General features: G+C 37.8%; 1 protein-coding gene across 1 annotated transcript in view; it reads right to left on the bottom strand.

Annotated features, from left to right (window-relative positions):
• The window catches only part of LOC127420945 (glucocorticoid-induced transcript 1 protein-like), a 57,640-nt gene that overhangs the window by 10,736 nt on the left and 21,074 nt on the right, over positions 1 to 25,830 (bottom strand). Inside the window, exons 2-3 of the mRNA XM_051663599.1 lie at positions 23,581 to 23,732; positions 7,874 to 7,963 (exon numbers count right to left, since the gene is read on the bottom strand). Coding sequence (XP_051519559.1) covers positions 7,874 to 7,963; positions 23,581 to 23,732 — 242 coding nt within the window. The remainder of the gene's footprint in view (positions 1 to 7,873; positions 7,964 to 23,580; positions 23,733 to 25,830) is intronic.

Below are 25,830 nucleotides of genomic sequence, written 5' to 3'. Positions count from 1 at the left end.
GTGTGCTGAGTGACTCCAGCCAGGTCTCCTAAGCAACCAAATTGGCCCAGTTGCTAGGGAGGGTAGAGTCACATGGGGTAACCTCTTGTGGTCGCTATAATGTGGTTCTCGCTCTCAGTGGGGTGCGTGGCGAGTTGTGCATGGATGTTGCGGAGAATAGCATGAAGCCTCCACACGCACTATGTCTCCATGGTAACGCGCTCAACAAGCCACGTGATAAGATGTGGGGGTTGATGGTCTCAGACATGGAGGCAACTGAGATTCGTCCTCCGCCACCCAGATTGAGGCGAGTCACTACGCCACCACGAGGACTTAGAGAGCATTGGGAATTGGGCATTCCAAATTGGGGAGAAAAAAAGCGGAGAAAAAAAAAGAAAAAAGGAGAGGCTAGTCAAAACTGATTGTTGTTGTAATCAATATTATGCCACAAATGCTGTCGACTGAGCTTAACCTGTATTGAACCTGAAATATTCCTTTAATATGCCATATTTGAATGTACATAAGCATGAATAAGATTAAAGATCTATGGTGGGAACTTTCAGTGAATAGTGGTTTAAATTTAATCATTTAACTTTCAATGTTTGTAAAAGAACAGTTTGAAGAAAATACTTTAGAAATTACCATTTTTAAAAACAGCTCATTTGTATTCCATAGAAGATAAAAAAGCTGCTACTTAAACTGCACACTTCTGCACTATTTTACTTAATTTTGTAGTTTAAGTAGTGTGTTCTCACTGGAAAAATGCAATGAAATGTAGAGTACAATGAGTACCTGAATGATGTACTTCTTCAGCCAAAAAAACATAGTGTGTAATGTTGGACACTTCATGCCTCAATGGTCGCAGCTTGCTCTAAATAGCCGTAGTGGCGGGTTACCTGGCCACGATACTGGTTTGACAAAACACTTGCAATTAATGGCGAATGTGGCAACTAGCGAAACTTCTGTGAAGACAACACCTTACAATTGTGAGTTGAATACCTGACCATCACCCCACGCTGTGTGTGAATATGCACATTATTTGAGATGAATGTGCTGAACTGAATTTGGCTAATATGCTAAAGCTAGCAGCAACACATCGAGTGCATTTGAAATGTCAGCTGTTAAAAAGGGAATGCTTCCATGTAGTTAAAAAAACATTAGTATTCCATTTGAGACTATCCTTCACTTTGAAAATACATTTCATGAGTACTACAGCAGTGTTGGGGAGTAACTAACTAAAAGTAGTGATGCTACTAACTTAAATCAATTTTTGTTTTCAACTAAAACTCAAATTTAATACTTTTTAAGACTTTTATCGAGCTCTGAACAAATAAAATTATTAATCTCAAAATAAATGATCACAGACTCTTATTAAACAGGCAGAGGCACACATTCAACATGGCCTTAACAGGGTAATATGCAAGTTTAAAATACTCAAGACATGTTTTCCAAATATATATATATATATATATATATAAAATCACATTAAAATTGGTTTATGTCCCATTTTATAAATAAATACAAATTAGAGGTCGACCAATATTGGATTTTGCTGATTTATTGGGAAAATTTGATTCATAGTGTGGAACATTTAACTTTAAAGGCTGAAATATACAGGGGACTCTTATTTTGAAATGTATGTGTTTCACTGCTTCCAGCTGTTCATTCAAACAGATAAGGGAAATAAAATGTGCACTCCTACAATAATTTACAACATATAAACAATTAAAAGTAAACACTGTCATATTTCATCAACACTATATCATCATCATCAACAGTTGATCATTAGTAATCGCTTGTCATAAATTTCCGATATGGCCTAATGATTGTGAACTGCTCTGCAACAGCTCAGAACACTCACAAGAATGAACTGTGCAGGGTAAAAGCACCAGTTATTTGTATGTGCTGTCTGTGCTGGTTTAGCCCCTGATAAACTAAAGGAATTATGCAGATCAGGAAACGGCTCGAACGCACCCACAAAATCGCAGCTGAATGCAGTTTGCACGCACAATTCCGATTTTGCGGGCTTATTCTGAGCGGAAGCAGCAGACCAATGGTATCTGACACACTTTGGCAGAACTGAACAATATCACTGACTACTGTGATCCAGACACCAGAATCATCTCTTTAACCTGCCGAAAGTGCGCTTGACTACACTGTGCATCTGGATTTATGCCAGGTTATAATGATCTTCTTCATAATTTGATCATTATTTGAATTACTGCTGATATGATCAACAGAAAATCTATAAATTGGGCTGTCACAATTATGAAATTTGGCTAAAGATTAATTGTCAAACAAATAATTGTGATTATGATGATTACTTGTGTGTTTTAGGGCTTTCACGATTAATTGTTATATAAACTGTCAGATTTCTAATGGTTCATGTGTGCTTCATACACTTTAAGAAGTCATTTTCTACATATTTAACTTCAAAATAATAAATATTATATATATATACAGTTGTGCTCAAAAGTTTGCATACCCTGGCAGAAATTTTGGCATTGACTTTGAAAATATGACTGATCATGAAAAAAACTGTCTTTTATTTAAGGATAGTGATCATATGAAGCCATTTATTATCACATAGTTGTTTGGCTCAATTTTAAATCATAATGATAACAGAAATCACCCAAATGGCCCTGATCAAAAGTTTACATACCCTTGAATGTTTGGCCTTGTTACAGACACACAAGGTGACACACACAGGTTTAAATGGCAATTAAAGGTTAATTTCCCACACCTGTGGCTTTTTAAATTGCAATTAGTGTCTGTGTATAAATAGTCAATGAGTTTGTTAGCTCTCACGTGGATGCACTGAGCAGGCTGGATACTGAGCCATGGGGAGCAGAAAAGAACTGTCAAAAGACCTGCATAACAAGGTAATGGAACTTTATAAAGATGGGAAAGGATATAAAAAGATATCCAAAGCCTTGAAAATGCCAGTCAGTACTGTTCAATCACTTATTAAGAAGTGGAAAATTCAGGGATCTCTTGATACCAAGCCAAGGTCAGGTAGACCAAGAAAGATTTCAGCCACAACTGCCAGAAGAATTGTTTGGGATACAAAGAAAAACCCACAGGTAACCTCAGGAGAAATACAGGCTGCTCTGGAAAAAGACGGTGTGGATGTTTCAAGGAGCACAATATGATGATACTTGAACAAAAATGAGCTGCATGGTCGAGTTGCCAGAAAGAAGCTTTTACTGCGCCAATGCCACAAAAAAGCCCGGTTACAATATGCCCGACAACACCTTGACATGCCTCACAGCTTCTGGCACACTGTAATTTGGAGTGACGAGACCAAAATAGAGCTTTATGGTCACAATCATAAGCGCTATGTTTGGAGAGGGGTCAACAAGGCCTATAGTGAAAAGAATACCATCCCCAATGTGAAGCATGGTGGTGTCTCACTGATGTTTTGGGGGTGTGTGAGCTCTAAAGGCACGGGGAATCTTTTGAAAATTGATGGCAAGATGAATGCAGCATTTTATCAGAAAATACTGGCAGACAATTTGCATTCTTCTGCACGAAAGCTGCGCATGGGGCGCTCTTGGACTTTCCAGCACGACAATGACCCTAAGCACAAGGCCAAGTTGACCCTCCAGTGGTTACAGCAGAAAAAGGTGAAGGTTCTGGAGTGGCCATCACATTTGGCCAAGACGAATGGGCAGCTATACCACCTGCAAGAATTTGGGGCCTCATAGACAACTATTACAAAAGACTGCACGCTGTCATTGATGCTAAAGGGGGCAATACACAGTATTAAGAACTAAGGGTAAGGTGTTTTGTTTTATGATTGTGCCATTCTGTTATAATCTACAGTTGAATATGAATCCCATAAGAAATAAAAGAAATGTGTTTTGCCTGCTCACTCATGTTTTCTTTAAAAATGGTACATATATTACCAATTCTCCAAGGGTATGCAAACTTTTGAGCACAACTGTGTTGTGGCAAAAAATAGGGATACATGATTTCCTTTTAAGGCTTTTAAAACTTATGACATGAAAAATAATGATTTAAATATCCAAATATTTCCAAATACTTAAAATATACTAAAGTTTTGGTCAATTTTACATTTACACTGTTGTTTTTGGAACTCATTTAAAAAATATATAATTTTTTATAAAAAATATTACATAAAATATATATTTTTTATTATATTATATTATACATACAATATTAAAATATTTCTGTCCTACTTTCTTCACTTTCACATGTTATTTTAATGCTCTTTGATTACACCCACTATTAGCAAAAACATGCAGGTTAAGTGAATTGGAGACTCTAAATTGCCCCGTAGGTGTGAGTGAGAGTCCCCCAACCACTGGGGGTTGCGTCAGGAAGGACATCAGGCGTAAGTCTGTACGAAGTCAAATATGCGGATCATGGATGGTACGCTGTGGCAACCCCTAATGGGAGCAGCTGAAAGAAGAAGAAGATTACACCCACTAGCCCTAATTTCCCATTATTTTAACACTCCACAGAATTAGTGCCTCTACTCCTCTGTGACACTGCGTGTCATTAACACTGCCTGTATGAACCCACAATGACTAGAAACATTTGCCATTACACAACCGTTTAAACTGAAGCCACAGCCCTTTGAGTTCACTGTCAAAAATTATATTTGTTTGTTAATATTTTAGCGCAAGTTTTGCGTGAGCTTCTGCTTATGGCACGCACATCAGAGCACTTGAGAACGCTTCACATGTTCTTCCGCACAAGAGCTGCCCTGGTTGACATCTGCATTTATGGCATTATAGTGGCATTTATATATTCGCTTACAATTCCTTTATTTGGGCATTAAAATGTGATTGGAATTTGAAGTGCACAACAATTGCGGTTAGATCAAATAACTGCGATCAGATGATGATTTTATAATCGTGACAGTGTTACCGCTGCTGTAATCTGGCATTAACATCGCAATCTAAATTGCGGCAGCCAATTTTTGTGAATGAAGTGCAATCTATAATAAGCCTAATTTACATCCATATTTTTGCATGTTGTGTGGAAAGGAATAACATTGACTAATTTAGTTTAATGCAAGTTTAATGAAATTGCCCTTTAGTTACACTATATTTCAACTCTGTTATATAATATAGGGCTTTTCTAGTTTTATTAGTTTATATTTAGTATAAATGTATGTGTTCAATTTAATGTAAACGTGATCATTTAACATTACCCTAATTAAATCAGGTCATACTATTTAATTCTGCAATCAAAACACTGGTGTATAGTGTATTTGCACAGTGCATGGTGCATAATTTGAGATGTATTCAATGTCTTTGTTAGTACATGTTTAGATAAAATGGTTTGGAATGACATGAGAGAGAGTAAATGATGACAGAAATTTCCATTTTTGGCTAAACGGTCTCTATAACTGATTTAACTTCCAGACTGCTCAATTTCATCATTATTTTCCGGCTGAAAACAGATGCCAGTAGCAACAGTTCTCAGCAGACATGCTTCCGATTCAGCATAAAATACTGTGAGTGTGAGGGTTTACACAGGAAATGTATTACTCTGCACCTGCATGCAGCTGGTGTTAAATCTAACATTTAGAAGGTGACAACGGGCCCTTCCTAAATCAACCTCAAAGATCAAGGGTTTCCATCAACATATAATGTCCATCTGATAAGAATGTGGACAAACACAAGACATGACTTAACATATATTACTTGCTGTGAAACCAACATGACTCTATTGTTCCAGAGCTTGGAGGCATCGGGAAACCTATAAATTGGGCTGAGGGGGATAATGGTTGCAAATGCTAACATTTATTTGTTTTGAAACCGTTATGAATAGTTCTGTTGTCAATACCGAACGTCATTGTGACATACCGGCAACCAGTTAAAACCATTCAAAACAATTGAAGAATTTCAACAACTAGGGTTGGGCCGTAGATTCACGATAAATTGGCAATGGTTTTGCTGGCGATATGAAATTAAGCAATATTATGAATGTAATGATGATTTTAACACTTTTTTTAGACTGATTTCATGCTCAATCATGACTTATGTATGGCAGCTTTAATTTCAGGAGTCACTTGGTGTTAAAAAATTATGGGGACAATTTTGGGGGCGGGGGTGGGGTGATGATGTCACAAAATGGTGATGTTTTTGAATATTAATTAGGATATGCACAGATCGTTTCAAATTTTCTTTTACTGTTTTGATAAATAGTCATTCTATTTTTTTTGTTTTTTGTTTTTTTTCTCCCCTTTTCTCCCCAATTTGGAATGCCCAATTCCCAATGCGCTCTAAGTCCTCGTGGTGGCGTAGTGACTCGCCTCAATCCGGGTGGCGGAGGACGAATCTCAGTTGCCTCTGTGTCTGAGACAGTCAATCCACGCATCTTATCACATGGCTTGTTGAGTGCGTTACCGCAGAGACCTAGGCGCATGTGGAGGCTCACACTATTCTCCGCGGCATCCACGCACAACTCCGAGAGCGAGAACCACATTACAGCGACCATGAGGAGGTTAACCCCACATGACTCTACCCACCCTAACAACCGGGCAAATTGGTTGCTTAGGAAGCTTGACTGGAGTCACTCAGCACGCCCTGGATTTGAACTTGCGACTCCAGGTGTGGTAGTCAGTGTCTTTACTTGCTGAGCTACCCAGGCCCCCGATAAATAGTAATTCTTGATGACCCAAAGCGCTCAGATGAATATTTCACATAAATAATTTGTTAACTTTATCCTTAAATTTTCCACTATCTGGATTTCGTTTGCCTGTAGATAAGTAAATGGATTTGCACGACTTTAGAAAGCATAACTGATAGGTCAAGAGGTAGCATTTTCGCCTCTAGTACAAGGGGTTCCGGGTTGTTATCTGCAACTTTTTATTGTAATAAAAGAAGATTGCATCTGTATGTTGCTGAATATATATCGTGAGTGTGATTGTGTTGGAAAGGACTGCCAGCTCTGGAAGAGAGAGTGAACATTGCCACTGTCAGTCAAAGCCACTGATACGAGCACTCATCGTAACATTAAAATAACACATTCCAGCACCAGATCACCACTCATTATAACACAGTGACTGAAATGGAAACTCCTGATCAAGAACTAGAGATGAGTCCTGTAGACACATACCTGACAAAAGCTATTTTATTTTTATTTATTTTTTTAAGTGGAGGGGACAAAATCAGCAAGGGCAAAAAAGTGGGGACATGTCCAACTCGTCCCACCCATAATTAACACTAATGGTTTTAACAGAGTCTCTGATATCAGTAGCAAAAATGGCCTTAGCACTGCCAAGGTTGATTCATTCTGTGAATCGGTTCAAACTGTTTGCCTCAAAGAATCAATTCAAAACTCTCGTTCAATGATTCATTGAATTAATGTTCATTTAGGGAAAAACGGTATGGAAAACATGTCATGGAAATTCATTGCAAGACAGCAACAGCATCTAACACTTTATGGAGGAGACAAGAGTGTGTACACATGTGACGCATTCTCGTGATAAACAAAAACAGGTAGACAGATAGCAAAGTATCAGGAGGAGGAATGGGAGAAAAGGAAGTCCAGCATTTCAGTTAAAAGATTCAATCAGTATATTGGTAAAAGCAGCGACTCATCTTGTTTCTGTAATATATTCATGCATATTGGCTGGTTGTTTAGCCTGATTTTAACTAAATAAGCTAAATTTATGATAACATTTTTGTCAGATATTATTGGTGTTTTGAAATGTCATTAAAATGTTATCTTAGTCAACAGTTTTGGAGATCATGTCATGAGATGCAATTCAAAAACAACCAAAGACATTCATCTGACACATTTAAATATATCCAACAATATCCCAGCAATAATAATAACAATAAAAACAGTGCAGACAGAATGCATTCCACCTGCCCCCGGTTCATTAATTAATGCTGTGTAAGTGTGTGTGTACCTCTCTAAGTTGGTCAGTGCTGCCCCAGGACGGCGAGCGCTGGTGTGTGTTCCTATTCTCTTCGGTTTCGTCACTCCAACATCCAGGAGTCTGAAAACAAACACACACCTCAATACATTACATTCTCATGCTTCATCCTCCTGACCCACTATTTCTCATCACAAAGACTGCATTGTTCCTGCAAACGGTACCTTTAACATTTCAATAAACGGTCACCTACGTTCCTTTCAAAAACAACATTCTCTATTTCTATAGGAAAGTCTGTGGGCACATGTGGATGTGATGTATGACCTCAGGCATATGATTTGTTGAGTCTGCCCACCGACACCACATACCACACACACACACAGTGCATCGTAAAGTGTGTTTAGGTGAGGCCCTGAAATGTCATCAGCCAGTGTGATTAATAGTATATTATGCAAAAGAAGAGGAGAATGCCGCAGTATCTTCCTGTTTGTCCTTGTCTGTTGAGGAGTTTGAGAATAAGCAAAAATAGGCTTGATTTGCATTTGTTAAAGGAAATAACAGTTCTTGTAAGGCAGCAACAGAATAGTGTTAAGTTTTAGGTTAGTTACAGTGAGTGGCATCAGAACCATTTCGCTGTTGTCATGATACTCAGCAAACTTGTTTTCTGTCGGCTGTACATAAGAATGAACACATAATGTGACACCATCTTTGTAAAGGCAGTTATACAGTATACACTGATCAGCCACAACATAAACCACTGACAGGTGAAGTGAATAACATATATTATCTTGTTTCAATGGCACCTGTCAAGGTGTGGGATATATTAGGCAGCAAGTGAACAGTCAGTTCTTGAATTTCATGTGTTGGAAGCAGGAAAAATGGGCGAGCGTAAGGATCTGAGTGACTTCGACAAGGGCCAAATTGTGATATGCAGTGGTTAGTACCTACCAAAAGTGGTCCAAGGAAGGACAACCGGTGAACCGGCAAGGCCCAAGGCGCCCACGACCCTGCTAAAGGAGTAATAAAAGTACTCATGTTGAGTGTTTCTGTGACTCCTCCATTTGCCCTGAAATAGGAACGCTGTTACACAGTGTTAAAAAAATCTAGATGTAACGCAAAAAAACGGAACCTAGGTGTCTTGAGAAGCAACTTCTTCATATCACATATTATAAAGGCTCTCAGATTGTGATGCTTTCCAGATGAAAAGATCTAAAACAGACATCTCTGAGATGTACGTGTGCTATCTGGGGTAGATGTGGTCACTGAGAGTACTGTATGTGTACCTTCTGAAAAGTAGAGAAATATACTGTATATTCTAGGGAAAACGAAAACAGCTTTTTTGAGTTTATGGAGACACTGTGGGACTGCCTGCAGCTGCTGATGTGGCCAGAGGCAGATTCAGGGCCTGTGAAACAGAGAAACCCCTCCATTCATCAGCCAGATAGACGTCACACTTCAAAGCCTGGCCTTTGGAACCAGATCGACATTAGAAGGCCAAGGGAATAGACAGAGGCTTTGAAGGCCTATTTTTTATTCTCTTTCTTTCTGCAATTCAAACACTTTTAAAGTGATAGTTCATGCAAAAATGGCAATTCTGTAGGGCTAGGTGATATTTATCGTGATAAAAAAATCCACAATATCGATGATAAGCTTTTGAGTCATTTTCTATATTTAGCCTATGTTCTACATTTAGACGACCAGGTGCGTGTTGCTTAAAATGCAAGCAATTTGACATTCCCAGACTGTATGAAGTTGTTAACATTAGCTGCCATGCTAGATTAGGCTACTGTATGCTGGTCACTGCGGTCCGGGTCCAGACTTCATGACGATGGTTGTGCCCTCTCATTGTCTCTAGTGAGCAGCGTGACAAAACAACAGTGTTGTGTACACCAGCTCTGATCTTTCTGCTCTGTCTTCTTGAATATATTTCTCTAGCACTAGACACGCTTTTATGCCTCATCTCGCTTCACACACATTGCCTCTTTTCCCCATACGCAAGTAGATATGAGGCGCCGCATAAGTTAATGTGGTTCCAAAGCGCCGTTGAACCATACAAATTTTTGCTTTATTAATCAGCATTTTACGAGCCTTTAATAATAAACAAATTTATTTCTGTTCTAATTTTGTGAAAATTCTGAAAAAACTTGGAAATAATAATAAAAAAAGTGCAATGTGCAAATGTGAATGTATATAGTGATAAATATCGATATCAAACGATATGAAAAAGAATATTGTGATAATATTTTTGGCAATTTTGCCCAGCTCTTCAATTCTGTCATTCTTGTACCCACATTTTTCTTCCACAGAATGCTGCTCTTTTCCATACAATGATAGTTTATCGTGCCCATGGGCTGCCTGTGAAGCTCCAAAAAGGATATAAAAGCACCTAAAAAGTTGTCCATATGACTTTTGTGCTATATTCCAAGTCTTCTGAAGTTATACCATAGCTTTGTGTGAGAAACAGAGCAAAGCCATTATTTCGCTGAAAAACTACCCCTCCGCCATTGCTCTCAAATCTCATCTGCAATTCCACTAACTAAAAATTTGGTGTGACACATTTCGACAAACACGGTTATGACAAACACAATAACCATTGGTATCTTCATGTGCCATATTTGAATACACGGATCTAACTGACAACTTTATGATTTTTTTAACATTTCTGTAATTTTCAGAGCTTGATAGCTCCTTAACCCATTCTTTTATTTTGTGGAAAAGAGCAACATGAGGATGATTCTTGTGAAACCTGTCAAAAAAATGGCCCTATTTTACTCCAAAATCAAAAGAAACAAATAAGAAATTTAATTTTGCATTTAGAAAATTATACCTATTTCGTTGGTATTTCTTTTTCAGATTAATATTTTTATTGGTTGATTCTCAAACCTAACACAGAACAAAGCAAAATATGCATGGAATCAACCATTATTCCCCTTAACGCCCTCCCAATCCCCAACCCCCAACAAACATTCCCGTGGTCCAAACCTGAGTATACACATATAAACATAATATGAGAGAGAGAGAGAAAAAGAGTTTCTCTCCACATGGCCCTCACCGAGAGCCTTCCAGAAGGGTCATGCATTTGTCCCATTTCTTACCATATGCATCTAATCTGCCAAGCTGTTTGTATGACATCTTTTCGAATGCCGCCACTCTGCCCAATTTGGTGAACCATTCTTGAAATGAGGGAGCGCCAATTGACTTCCATCCTCTAAGAATTATTTGTCTGCCAATCATTACACTAGATTGGACCCAGCTTTTTGTATATTTGTCACCTACTTTAATAACTGCCCCATCATCCAATATACAAAGTCTGGGGCAGAATGAAATTTGAGTACCTAAAACCTCACAGATAAAATGTTGGTCTCTTAACCAGAATTCTTGAATTTTAGCGCAGAACCACAGAGCATGGGCTATGTCTCCATCCTCCAACTGACATCGCCAGCAGGTAGGTGTGTCTTTTAAACCAAGCCTAAACAATCTAGAGGGAGTCCAATAGAAATGATGCAGAATCTTAAACTAAATAAGGTGTACCCTTGTATCCCTAGACATAGTTTTAACATGTTTTTTTAATTCTTTCCCACTCCCCATCCTTCAATACCAAATTCAAATCTCTTTCCCATAACCTCTTAAGAGTAGTTAAGGCCTCATCACCAAGACTCTGAATCAACGAGGAATAATTAACTGATGCTTCATGCCCCTTTCCAAAGGCTGTGAGCACCATACAAAGAGTGTCTGCAGCTTTAGTGGTTTGTGTACTACCACAAAAAATCATACAAAGTAAATGGCACAACTGTAAATACCTGAAAAATTGAGACCTAGCAATCCAGAATTGCTGTGTTATATTTTCAAATGATCTCAAAGCTCTGTTTTCATAAAGGTCACCAAGTGTAGCAACACCCCTCTCCATCCATTCTTTCTAGCAAAAGGGGGACTTGTTAATACATAATTTGGGGTTCAGCCATATGCTTGAGGAAACATTTAGGTAAGTATCAAAACTGAACAAATGGGAAACCTTTGTCCATACTGAAAGTGTGAAATAATAGGATGCATTTTTACTTCTCTAGGCAATTTAATAGAAAGACTTTGCAATAGTGAAATTGGGGCAAGGACCACTTGTTCAATGTTGTACCAGGGAGGGGCCCTCTCTGGTGAAAGAGATCAATGGGCCAAGTGTCTAAGATTAAAAGCATAGTAATAAAACAAAATGTTTTGTCAACTGGTCTGTGTAACTTGCTGAAATATAACAAAGGTCATTTACCATTCCAAATAAAAAACGTAGATATTCTATCAAATTGTTTAAAATAAGGAGGATGAACTTCTAGAGGGAGAGCCTGTAGTAGATAATTGAATTTGGGGATACAATTAATTTTTATAACATTGACCTTCCCAGCCATAGACAAATGTAATGAAGCCCACCTATCAACATCACATGAGCAATTTTTCATTAATGGGTCAAAATTATCTATAACTAAATCTCTCAAATTTGCTGGAAATAAAGTGCTTAAATACCTAATGCCTTGCTTGGGCCATTGAAAGACGCCAGATTGGAAAGCTGTAGTCAGAGCAAGAGCTTCCAATTTAGACCAATTCACCCTGTACCCTGAAAATTTGGAGAAAGAATTAATAATTCTGTGGAGACTAAGCATAGATCTTCTAGGGTCGGAGACAAATAATAATCTGCATAGAGTAAAAGTTTATGCACCACACCTCCTGCTACAATACCAGGAAAGTCATACACTTTTCTTATTGTGGCTGCTAATGGTTCCAGGGCAAGACAGAGCAGCTAAGGAGAGATAGAACATCCTTGCCGGGTTCCCCTACCAAGACAAAAATAATCTGAAATGAATCCATTTGATTGCATTGCCGCTGACGGATGTTTATAGAGTAACTTAATCCACCCAAACCCGTAAATTTCCCAAATCTTAAAAAGATAGTCCCATTGCACCCTATCAAGAGCCTTCTCGGCGTCAAGTGAGATGGCAGCAACTGGGTCTGATCATTTGCTACTGACCACATAATATTTATTAAAACGTCTAATATTATCAGAAGAACTACGATCACGAATAAACTCCAATTGATCTATATGTATAAGAGATGTAATGACTCTGCTTAACTGAGTCGCCAGTATTTTAGACAACTTTAACTGGATCAGGGAAATTGGAGGATAACTTTTACATTCATTTGGGTCTTTATCTTTTTTAAGAATGAGACTGATCAGGGCTTGCATCATGGTTGGCGGTAGTTCACCTTTCTTTAATGACTTTGTGTAAACTGCTAACATAAGTGGAGCCAGTTCTGTGACACAAGATCTAAAATATCCTTTGGCAAAACCATCTGGCCCCGGTGCCTGTTGGCAAGGCTTTAATTACCTCAACAAGCTCCTCCAAAGTAATATCTGAGTCAAGAAATGTTTTTGATCATTCGTCAATTAGTTCTAATGGCTCTACAAAGTTGCTAATATCCTTATCTGTAGACGAATATGTGGAACTATAAAAATCAGAATATAATTCTTTAAAGGCCTTATTAATATCTGTGGCAGAGTTAAATATATTGTACTATGTATCTGGCAAAAAGTTTCCCTGCATTGTCTCCCAACTCAAAGTATGTCTGTCTTGCCCTGAATAAGCAAAACTCTACCTTCTGTGACAAAATAGTATTGTACCTATATTTTAGCTAAGTCAACCCTCTAAGACCACTGGATGACATTCGGTGCTTCAGCTCTGTTTCAGCACTTTTAATACTCCTTTCCAATTCCATGAATTCCTGTGCTTTGATCTTTTTATTGAATGAGGCATATTGTATGATCCGCCCCCTAAGAACTGCCTTAAGCGCCACCCATGCTACACCCACAGAGGACACTGAGGACAAATTTGCCTCCACATAAACATTAACTTCTGTCTTTAACATTTGTTGAAATGCTGGGTCATGCAGAAGGGATGTATTAAAGCACCATCTATATGATTTTCTTTTCTCTACATGCGGCAACATCTCTTAACACACCAAAGCATGATCTGAAACTAAAATGTTACCAATTGAGCAATCGGTGACAAATGGAATAAGTGACTTAGCTATATGTATATAAAAATAAAACAATTTATTCTAGAGTAAATCTTATGAACTGATGAAAAAAGGTGTAGTCTCTCCCAGATGGATTCAGAAGTCTCCAAATGTCTGTGAAACCAAGATTTTTACACATCCTCTGTAGCATCAACATTGCTCTAAAGGGTCTACACACTTTTGCATCACTATGATCGAGGACCAGATCCATTGACGACTTCTCCCAAAACCATATCATAGAGGATCCTAGCAGCTTGTAACTTTCCCTCAAAATCTATAGAAAAGTTCTGATCATCAGCGTTGGGTGCATAAATATTAGTCAAAATAAGATTTTACCCCTGTATTTCAGCCAAAACAATAATGACTCTTCCTAAATTATCTTTAATCTGTTTGAAACAAATAAATTGCAAATGCTTACTTACTAATGTGATGACTGCAAAACATGCCCACCCCATGCTCTACCAAGTTTTTCAGCTTCTTGTGCAGAAAGGTGCATTTCTTGAAGGAACACTATATCTATTTTCTACACTAGAAAATATATAACCTTCCTTCTTTTTATAGGGTGCCCCATCCCATTAACATTCCACGTGGAGAGAAACATCTTACCCATGTTAAAGTGTGTCATATTGACATGCAAAGAAAAATTGTGTACCCAAGGCTAAATTATATAGACCACAATTCAACACTGATGTAACCATAACATTTTTAACCCACAAAAAAAAGAAAAAAAAAAAAAAAGAAAAAAGTTCCATCTGGTGTCCATCTCCCGGAAATCCGACGGTCCGTGCAAGCACACGAGACCCTCCACGACACTATTACTACAAGATACAGTAAGTTTTGTTTTTTTTACATACACCATTCAATTAAACTGCACATGAAAGTTTTCAATGAAATAGGCCCCAGTAAATAACAACATCAAACCTACAAAATGAACAAATAAACAATAAGCCAATAATTAAAAAAAGTAGATTGAGAGATATGGACAGTGGGCAACCAACCACATAACAAACCCTCTCAGACCGCATCAGCAAAATGCACAATGTGTAGTCCCGCTGATTCTGCACTGGTAAAGCCACTCACTCACATCATTTAGCCATAGTTTATCATGGGCATGTGAAAGTCTTATGTCCGTCCTTGGCATCAATTCTCAGTTTAGCCGGGAAAAGCAAAGCAACACTCACATCCTGTGTGTGAAGTAATTTCTTACAATCTTTGAATCTCTCCCGTTTTGCTTGTGTAACACTGGCAAAGTCCGGAAAAAACAATGTTGTAATCCTCCCAGCACAACTTGCTTTTATTCCTTGCCGCACGTAAAACAAAATCTCTGTCTGCCAACTGCAAGAATCTTGCCAGAATGGATCGGGGTCTGTCACTCGCTCTGAGAAACCGACTGAGAGCTCTATGCGTGCGCTCTATTTCCAGATGACGGTCCGCTGTGTCAAACAAATTCGGAATAAGCCCATCCAGGAACTTGACCATATCTTGACATTCCTTTCCTTCAGGGATTCCAACGAAACGGACATTATTATGTCTGCTTCGATTTTCCATATACTGTCATTTTTCCCACATCTGATCCATATCAGTTTTGGTGGCCGGCGGGTAAGTTTGCAGCTCTTTTCTGGCTGCTTCCAAAGACTTGATTCGCTTTTCAGCCTCGTCCATTCGTGTGATCAGGGCAGAAAGTTTCACCTCCATAGATGTGGTCGCTCAACGTATTTCCTTAGTGCTGCATAAATGTTCGTAATATCTTGACCTACATCCTGAGGTGCGCTGTCATTCCCAACCGGACCCCCGCCAACTTGCTCTATAGAGGCGTCAGATGTGTGTGACCGTTAGGGCTGCGACTAACGATTATTTTGATGATCGACTAATCTAACGATTATTAGAACGATTATTCGACTATTTGGTAGATTACTGCAAGGATTAATCATTAGCTCTTAACCGACTATTCAGCTTGAGCCCCAACTTATAAGGTTGTGTTAAATGTGCTTGCTAACAATAAAACAGACAAAATCATCTTTAAAAATACCTCTAAATACCATTCACTGAATTAAAGGGAAAAAAATACTTTTTATTAAGTTTAATTCAGTAAAAAATTCACTGCAAAAAATCCTTTTCTTTTTGTTTTGTTTTCCATTTAAAATTGTCTAAAAATAAATTTAACTGAGACGCAACATATAAGATATTTTGACTTGCTTTAAGAGACCAATAAGTGTATTTTGTATATAATTTTTTTTAATTTGGTTATACTTCTGTGAGTGCCGTAAAGACAAAATATACTTATATTCAAGATCTATTCTCTAAAAGCAAGTCTACATATCTTATATGCTGCTTCACAGGTGAATGCATCTTTTATTAAAGGATTTTTAGATATTTTTAAATATTTGTATTTTTAATATTATATTCAACATTCTCAGATAACAATTTTTTCTTCTGCTGTATAGCTGCTAAAGAAAATGTATGTTGTTTTAAAGGAGTTTTAGAAGCCAAAACAACTCAAAAACGTATTTTGTTGCAGTGTATAATGGGGCGAAGACTACCTCTCTCACCTTTTTGTTCAATTCAATCCATCTTTAACTCACTAAAAAACAAACTCTCTCTAATAAAGCTGCGTATTGCCAATTTTCTTCACGATAAGAAATGCACAGTGACACATATAGCGTATTATGATACAATAAGTCGCGGGCCATCATGTTATAATCTAGCTGCATTAAGTGTGCGCGCTCGAGGGATGAGAATCCCAGCGACAGAGTGTGCATCAGCCGGGTGCAGTTTCAGTCTCTCCCCCTTAGATCGGGACATTCGCGCAACTCATAGAAGAGGTGCTGACCGCACAGAGTTTGTAGTTAATTACATGACCTACTTCCATATTTTTTTGAACTTTAATAAAGCTATAATGCATTAAATATAACTGCATTTAAGATGTAACACCAGGGTGTTTCCTTTAAAGACGCTCGACACGCAAGTTTTATTTCAGCGGAGCGACAGCTCTGGCTCCACATATTCCACAACGAGAGTGCTTCTGTATTTACTTATTTGGTATTTTTGTATAATTCCCTCATACTTTGCGATTTACATCACCTGAAGCTGTTTGGAAAGTTTAGAGTGCATCTGAACTGTGAGCTGTGTAATTCTTTCTCTCCTCAGTCAGGCGCGAACTGCAGTGCTGCTCTCGCGCGTCATCATTAGAATTTAATGTGATCTCGTGTTACGTTAAATGAGATCAAACGACTATTCGACAACAAAAAGTTCTGTCAACTATTTTTTATTGTTGACGTTGTCGATAACGTCGACTAATTGTTTCAGCCCTAGCGACAATAAATGCTTTTTAATGTCCCCACAGGCAGACGATTTTGAATTCTTCGACATCCTACACTCGCCACGCAGTTTAACAATTGAAATTAAATCAGTTCTCACGACTCGTAATGTTGATTGAAAGGATAATTGTAGCAAAGTGTAGCGGAGAACACCACTAGGCTGCTTCCACTCACATAGCGTCACGTGACTCCCTTTCATTGCTATTTCTTTACATATTTGCCGATTTTAATTAAATAAATTAATAAATAATTGTACAACAGCATTTTTTTGTGCTGTAACACTGTTATGGTAATGAAGATCATTACTGAAAACAATGGAAATAGTAAAGATAAAACTTACGGATATATTATGGTAATGACAATTGGAGGGTAACGTGCTTAAATGTCCTGAAAATAATGTCACAATGCAAAAAATCTTTTTGTGACAATCACCCTCAAACATTCATCAGAATTTCTCATTTTAGATGCCACAGAAGAAAGACAGTCATGCAGGTTTGGAACGACATGAGGGACAGAATTAAAATTTTTGGGTGAACTACTAAATTTATTTTGTGATAAACATTATGTAGAGATGCACAGCTCTTCTGATAGTAGAACATCCCAAAGTCACTGATGGTCACCAGAACTGACTGTTTCAGGAGATACAGCAGCACTGAATCACTGTGACAAGAGGAAGTGGAAAAAAAATCTCAATTCCAATAGAGCGGTTGCACTAATCTATAGTGCTTTTGTTTATGCATCAAGCTTTGAAGACAAGTTAAAATGAGAGTCATTTGTATTTCTTTGAGGCCAGTGAGTAATAAAATGTTGAGACTTGAGACAGCCTGTCCTGCTACCACCCAGACTTTAACAAGTATATTAAAGGAGTAGTTCACCCAAAAATGAAAATGCTGCCATTATTTACTCACCCTCAAACCTGTTTCAAACCTATAAGTCTTTCTGTCTTCCATGGAACAACGAAGATGAATTTTTGAAGAACATAATTTTGTCATTTGACAGCCCCAGTACACATTTACTTTTATCATACAGAAAAATGTAATGAAAATGTCACACCATAAATGAACATACAGTACGCACAAAATGCCTTTAGCATCTTTACAGTATCTCAAAGCAGAGCAGAGCTGCAGAGAACGTGAGGCCTCCATTCCCAAGCAGCAGTGAAAACAGGATGCTAGAGGTCAAGTGACATGCTGTAACTGTCTTATTGCTCTCATGACCTACGAGTCCAATTGGACCACAACACAAGACCTCTGACCGTTTATTCACTGACTGCATGTGTTAAAGGGGCCACATAATACACTTCTACAGCAATTATTATAGACATTTAAGACTTGAATATGTACATTTCCTCTGTTGTGACTGACTAATATCTTTGCATGTGAAATGAGTATCAATGCCCCACCCAAGTTGCGAAATACTGAATAGAGTGCAACAGTGCACACCCACTTTTTCAGCCTTGTTGGTTCTGGAAATATTTTTACAGTAAATACTTCTCCACAGAGATTTAATAAAGTACTTTATTAAAGAGTTCTAAGCCATGAACCAAACCAACCAGCTCCCAGGTAAATCACAACATCACAAACTTTAATTTGAAGCAAAAAAGTACTGAAAAATAGGACCAAAAGTCAAAGGTACTCTGATTGGTTGATCTCTCTTCAGGATTATGGGTAGTGTAGTTCTTCACTAAGAATACAGCTATTAAACAGCGGCTGATGGCTTCAAAAAAGTACCATCAAGTAACAACCTGGGAACCTTTGGTAGGTCTGTTTTCAAAGGTTTAGAAGTCAGCATTAAAAATCAATTCCCCTATGGAGAAAATAAATAGGATTTTTACTTCCAGAACCAGACGTTGCACAATAAAGTTGTTAATATGTAAATGTGGGCGGCCTTATGTAAAAAGTGGCTTTCCAACAGAATTACAGGCAGACATAATCCCCTTGAATGTTTATGTGTTAAATAGAGTAACATGTTATGGTAAATACAAACATTTTCATACACAAACAGATGTGCAATGTCGAGGGATTACAAAGGAGGCCACAAAACACGGCGAACAACATTCCTGTGGGATCTCATCTTTCTGAGTGGTTAATATGACACTCGGTGCATGCAGAGGCACACAATAAAAGGTTTGGCCGAGTCATTAACTTCACACACACACTGCACTCCTGCAGGTGCCAAATCTCACCTTCACTGGAGAAGCAGATGGTGGGTGGGATTGTGGCACATTGGTGATTGTTTTCAGGCTGACACACCTGCTGACATCTGAGGGGAAATCAGTACCTGACTATAGACCGGGTGTGCATGAGGAATGCTAATTAAGAAGGGACATGCATGAGTAATAAATAAATACTTGTTCTGTAAATCCTTGATTGGTAAAATACTGCTTAAACTTCACAAATGGATTTTCTTTTGCCTGTGGTACAATGATATATACCACCCATGCACATTGGAAAAAATGAGTGGGAACTTAGTGGTTTTTGCTAAGGCATAACTCTGCTCTATGATGCCAAAATGCAGTAACTACCCCAAAACTGAAACTGAGAAGTGGCCTCAAAGATTTCTGATTGTCCGGCACAATGTGGATTGTCTCAGGACAGATCATTGTATGAACAAAAGGACTTCACTCAGACTTCACTTGTCTCAGCATTCCCAAGTGGACTACGCTAAAAACCGGTGTAAATGTCCAAAATGTTTTAAGATCTATAAAAAAAATTAAAAAAAATACTCGAAATGTCATATCTGTCATTAGAATAAAATTCAAATATAATTGGGAGAAACAATGTGCCATTTTTTACGCTTTCTATTTGACATTTTTGCACTTTATCATCATGCTACGGTGGCCCAGGGGTGCACAACACAACAAAATCAGCAAAGCTAATAAATAAATAAATAAATAAAGTGAAAACACAACAAAATTAAGCCACAACACAATTAAATAAATCTGCAAAACAACAAACTTAACAGAAAAGAAATAGCTTGATTCCATTATGTTGTGGCTTAACTGTTTTGTGTTGTGGCATATTTTTGTTGCTTTGTGGCTTTATATTGTTGTGATGTTGCCTTTGCGTTGTGTTACGGCTTAGTTTTGTTGTGGTTCTTCCGTTGTATTGTGGCTTACCTTTGTTGTGTTGTGGCTTTACAGTATATTGTTGTATTGTAGCCGTTGTGTTGTGTATATTGTTGTATTGTAGCCTTTGTGTTGTGGCTTTATATTGTTGTGATGTTGCCTTTGCATTGTGTTTTGACTTAATTTTGTTGTGCTGTGGTTTAATTTCATTTTGCTTTGGCTTTTCTGTTATGTTGTGGTTTAATTGTGTTGTGTTGTGACTTTACCTTTGTGTTGTGGCTTTATTTCATTGTGTTGTGGCTTAATTTGTTGTGCTGTGGCTTTTCCATTGTGTTGTGTCTTAATAATGTTGTGTGCCTTTGCATTGTGTTGTGGATTAATTTTGTTGTGTTGTGGCTTTACCTTTGTGTTGTGGCTTTATTTCGTTGTGTTGTGGCTTTACCTTTGTGTTGTGGCTTTATTTCGTTGTGTGCCTTGGCATTGTCTTGTGTCTTAATTTCGTTGTGTTGTGGTTTAATTTAATTTTCTTCAGCTCTTCTGTTATGCTGTGTTTACATTTTGTTGTGTTGTGCTTAATTTTATTGTGTTATGATTAGGGATGCCGCAGTGTGAGATTTTGTTGGTTAGATTACCATCTGTGAAAAAAAAAATCATGGTCAACTGGTTTTACGACTATTTGCTAATTTTCTTTTTTGCAACAGCACTGAGGAAAAAAGGCATATCATTTCACAATTGAATGTGTAAGTGGAGGCATTTCTTAGGGATATATGGACTCTAAGCACAGCCATACAAAAGTAAAACTGCTAAATACACAATAAATAAATAGAAGCTACAAAAAAGACCAACACCGCTTATCTACATCCCGGGCACAAAATGCACTTCAATTTACAGTAACTGGAGTGCTTGGAGTCGCTTCAGAACTGAATAACTGTAAGATTATTGTGTGTGCACAACATGTAGTTTACAGAATTAACAGTTTTGTCTTCTGCAACGGTTTATTAAAGCGACCCGTTGTCTGTCAGACACCCCACTATAAACAATCGCAACAGATTCCATAACAATACTGACCTTTAATCTGTCCACAAAATCTCACAAATAAACCTGTGGACTATGCATAATAACAGGAACATTACTTAAAGCAGGTTATTTAAAGTCCAATAATTAATAAAATTGACATTTATTGCTGAATGCAGTGAATTTGTACTCAAGCAATGCTTTAAATAATGAGGAGGATTTAAGACTCAATAGTAACTACACGTAAATGTAATGTGCACCATCAGCACGCTTAAACATTACAAAAAGTTGCATCTTTCAATTCATTCTTTTAAAAGCACCAAAGCTAAAAATATTAAACTCACTAGTTGGTTGTTGGATGACTAAGCAGAACATCCTGTCACATTTGTAGGATGTGTAACTTTATATGACTTCTGTCAGCATGTTTTCCATCCATTGTCTTCAGTCAGTCATTCAAATGCTCCCACACAGCCGATTTTAAGTCGCTTTTTCTGTGGACACGAGTCAGGTAGATCGAATTCCTCCATTATGTTTTGGAGTTTGTGTGTAAGCCCCAGTTTCACGTGAACTGAAAGTTCAGTCCGCGACACCTGGCCAAGCACCACGTGGCCACCATCCGTAACCATAGTAACAGCTGCTCTAACCATACAGGCACAAGCAAAAGAGAGGCTTACAATGAAAAACTCTTTTATATTATATATAAGTAAAACATTTCATGTTTTTTAACTGTAGATTCTTCATTCTTGCAGTTGATGAAATTTTTAAACCGTGGTTAATAGTGAAACCGTATAATTGCTGCATCCCTAGTTGTGACTTCATTTTGTTGTGTTGTGTCTTTTTCCATTGTGTTGTGTCTTAATTTTGTTGTGTTGTGGTTGACGTTTGGTGTCGCTTAATTTCGTTGTGTTGTGGTTTATTTATGTTGTGTTTTCAGCTTTTATTTGCTTTGCTAATTTTGTTGTGCTCTGCACCCCTGAGCCACCTTCATGCAGTGTTAGACTAACGTAGTGACTAAATTATGCTGTCATTCAATCAAAGACCCTCACCTCGAAATCCAAACACAAGTGGTTACCGGAGACACATTTCACTACCATGTAAACCATAGGGCCATAGGAGCACTCCAGACTCATTACAATTCATTACTTTTTTTTTCATTAACTTTCACTTTTAGTTTCTTGGACTTTTACTTCTGTTTTGTATTTCCAAAAACATGATCGTTTTCACAGTGAAAATCTACACCCTGTTGGTCGACACCTTATCAAGTCTTCAACTTGACAGCTTTTTGAAACAGTGAGTACAATCACAGTTATAATCTGGCTACAGCAGAGTTTGGCACATTGTAGCTATCAGTCTTCATCTGTCCAAGAACACATGACATATTGCATTACTGAATATTGAAAGGAAGCTGAGGAGATGTTAAATACAAAATAAATTGTTGTGTGGCTAACACACACATATATACATACATATATATATATATATATGCTGGATGAAGCCAAGCTACAATTGCATTATCTAGGTCTGTTAATCTGACTTCGCAAAAATTTGGACTGGTCCGATTTAAGTTGGAAAAAATCATGACAAATAATTGCTTTAGTCCAACTGAAATCGAACTTTTAAAGTGCATGTAAACGTATTGAGTGTGAAGGACAAAATTCAGTGCACACAGCAAACATGTACAAATCTAGAAGAAAGAATGATGGTACATGTAAATGTAGTCAACCTTCACTGTAAAAAGTGGCAACATGCAATTGTTACCTTAAGGAGTTATTTTTACTTTATCAGGTTGATTCAGGTATGTTAAATAATATTTTGACTTGAAAAAAAAAAAAAAAAAAGTTAATTTAGATGTTACATTTTTGGGGTCATGTGACAAAAAAAAAATTCAGTGTATGGTTTGCAAACACACCAGAACATACTTTAAAGCTGAAGTATGTAATTTCTGCGCCACTAGCGGCACCAAACGGAATTGAAAAATGTTTTTAAATTTTTTTTATTTTTGTTTCTGCCATTAGTCAAACAAAGAGATAGTCTCGCCACTACTCACTGTTTGAGTATCGTTGTTGGGGCGGGTCTAAATGGGTTGCTCAAAACAAACAGAGCAATTTTCAAAGCACCACAGAAAGATAGTGCTTACAGTTTTTGAGAAAATCAACCTATGAATGGCCTACTAATAGTTGTCTCTGCATATTAAGATGGGATATAAGAAAGCATTTTAACAAAGAAAAAGTTACATACTTGAAAGCCAGAAGGAAGATATTAACACAGCCAGTGAAAGTGCCTACCTGTGTGGACTTGTCTTTCATGCACGAGGGGTTGTGCAGGTGGGATTCGCGTGGCCACTGCCCTATCAGGTAGGGCCCAGTGATAGCACCCAGAGAGGAAGTCCGTCGGATAGCACTTGTGCTGCGCACCTGTTGCGACTTTGACCTCTCAACTGCCACATGAAACAAACAGAAAGAGAAAGAGAGAAGAACAGGTGGGTGGTGAAGAGAAGTTCTGGGGTGGTGGTGGCCCTAAAGTTATTTCTCAATCTGTTACCCACAGCAGTTTATTGATGCACACATACAGTAAATATAATAAAAATATATTACCAAATTGGTTCATTTTTGCAGTTACATAATAACTCAGTTGGTGCATGGTTGATTTTGCATCAATAAAGTCTTCTGTGGGATGGTAAATGATTGAGCAACCTTCAAACTACACCTTAAGTTTCTATATCAAGCAGCATGAACTGTTGAGCTTATAAAGGTCACCCATGCCAAAGTATGCCAAGATGTTTGTACCCACCAAAAAAAGCTAGACTAAAAGCTATTTATTTGGATCTTTAATGTAAATGACACATAAGCTTTGTTGCAAAATCTAGAGAGCTGCCTTGCTGTCTACTGTCAACGTAGGCAGCTACCAAATAAAGCAACATGCTAAATGAAACGGAAACTTGATTGATTTGGAACACTTCATAAAAAGAGCCAATAACCTTTTTGATAGAGTCATCACCTGTTAGTTTTCACTGAGAATGCACATTTGCATTAGCTGGACCAGTATGACATTTTTTTTAGTGTGATTTGAGCTAAATAAGCACAGTTTTAGATTGGAATGATGTCAGATTTAATTTTTGTAATTTGATCATAATCTTCACCAACTGTTTTGGTGATTCCAGTCTTTCCCCATTCAAGTAGATAGGAGCTGTACTTGCGTCTATAAAAAATAGCTTCCTACAGGCTGCCCGGAGGTGTTCAGAACATGTCTGCTGAGTGACCTGACTTGCCTTAATGGGACTTTGGCACTACACAAAACTGTGAAGCACACAGGAGACTCAACTCTTGATTCTAAATGAGTTTGTCATTAGCATCTTGCTAAGGTAATGTCGCTCGCAGCAAATGCTGTCGATTAATAACTAACTGTGCTTTATGAAAAACAACTGGCTCTTCTTCAAGGGGTCATTTACCGGTCCAAAAAGCTGGAAGGTTTATTGGACCACATTCAAATTCGGAGACTTTTTTTGGCTTTTAACTGGGGACATTTGTATGCGAAAATGCATGCTTGTTTAAATGTATTCATTTCAGATATTGCTACCTGAGATACAAATCCGCCCCTGCAATCTTAATCATTAAAATTATTAAATAAAATATCCTATCCTGTAATCACAACAGACTGTGATTGCTCCATCTGGTCCAATGCTGAGGAGAGTAATACCACATGGCAATGCACTTGTGAATCTTTTCTTCTTGCTACTGCTCTTTCCTATTTCAATGTATGTGATAATCTAATAAGCATAAAAATGCATGGTACAAACACATATTGGCTGAAATAGTGTACATTCGATTTGATTAAAGTATTTTATAGATACTTTTTCAGTATTTAAGCACAAATAAATATTTATGGTCAACATTTTTCTTGGATCATCTGCCATCTTCGATAATTTTTTCACTAAGTTTGTCACAATGCATTATAGCATTGTCCTAAACATGAATACAAGCAATGCCGCCTTTAGCCAATCAAAGGTATCTTAGAAGGCAGTATAATTCTTCTGCCTACCTTTTGAAACAGCTTCCACGTCGGGGGCGCTTCAATGATGCCTTAATGTGATAGTTCACCCAAAAAATGTAATTCTCTCATAGTCTACTCACCCATAATGCCATCCCAGATGTGTATGACTTTTTTATTTCTGCAGAACACAAATGAAGATTTTTAGAACAATATCTCATCTCTGTTGGTCCTCACAATGCAAGTGAATGGTGGCCAGAACTCTGAATGTCCAAATATCACATAAGCTGAAAGGTAAAGCAAAGCTAAGGCTGCAGAGGGCCTACCATCTGTGTACCTCAGCAGAAATAGAGATTCATCAGATCAGACTGTTTTTCCAGTGCATAACTGTCCAGTTTTGGTGAGCCTGCACCCACTGCAGCCTCAGCTTTCTGTTCTTGGCTGACAGAACTGGAACCCGATGTAGTCTTCTGCTGTTGTAGCCCATCCGCCTCAAGGTTCGACATGTTGTCCATTCTGAGATGCTATTCTACTCACTACAATTGTAC

Source organism: Myxocyprinus asiaticus, chromosome 30 (genome assembly GCF_019703515.2).
Source record: "Myxocyprinus asiaticus isolate MX2 ecotype Aquarium Trade chromosome 30, UBuf_Myxa_2, whole genome shotgun sequence".
Taxonomy (NCBI): domain Eukaryota; kingdom Metazoa; phylum Chordata; class Actinopteri; order Cypriniformes; family Catostomidae; genus Myxocyprinus; species Myxocyprinus asiaticus.
Note: the sequence above shows the minus strand (reverse complement) of the source record. Positions and strands in the feature narration are given on the sequence as shown.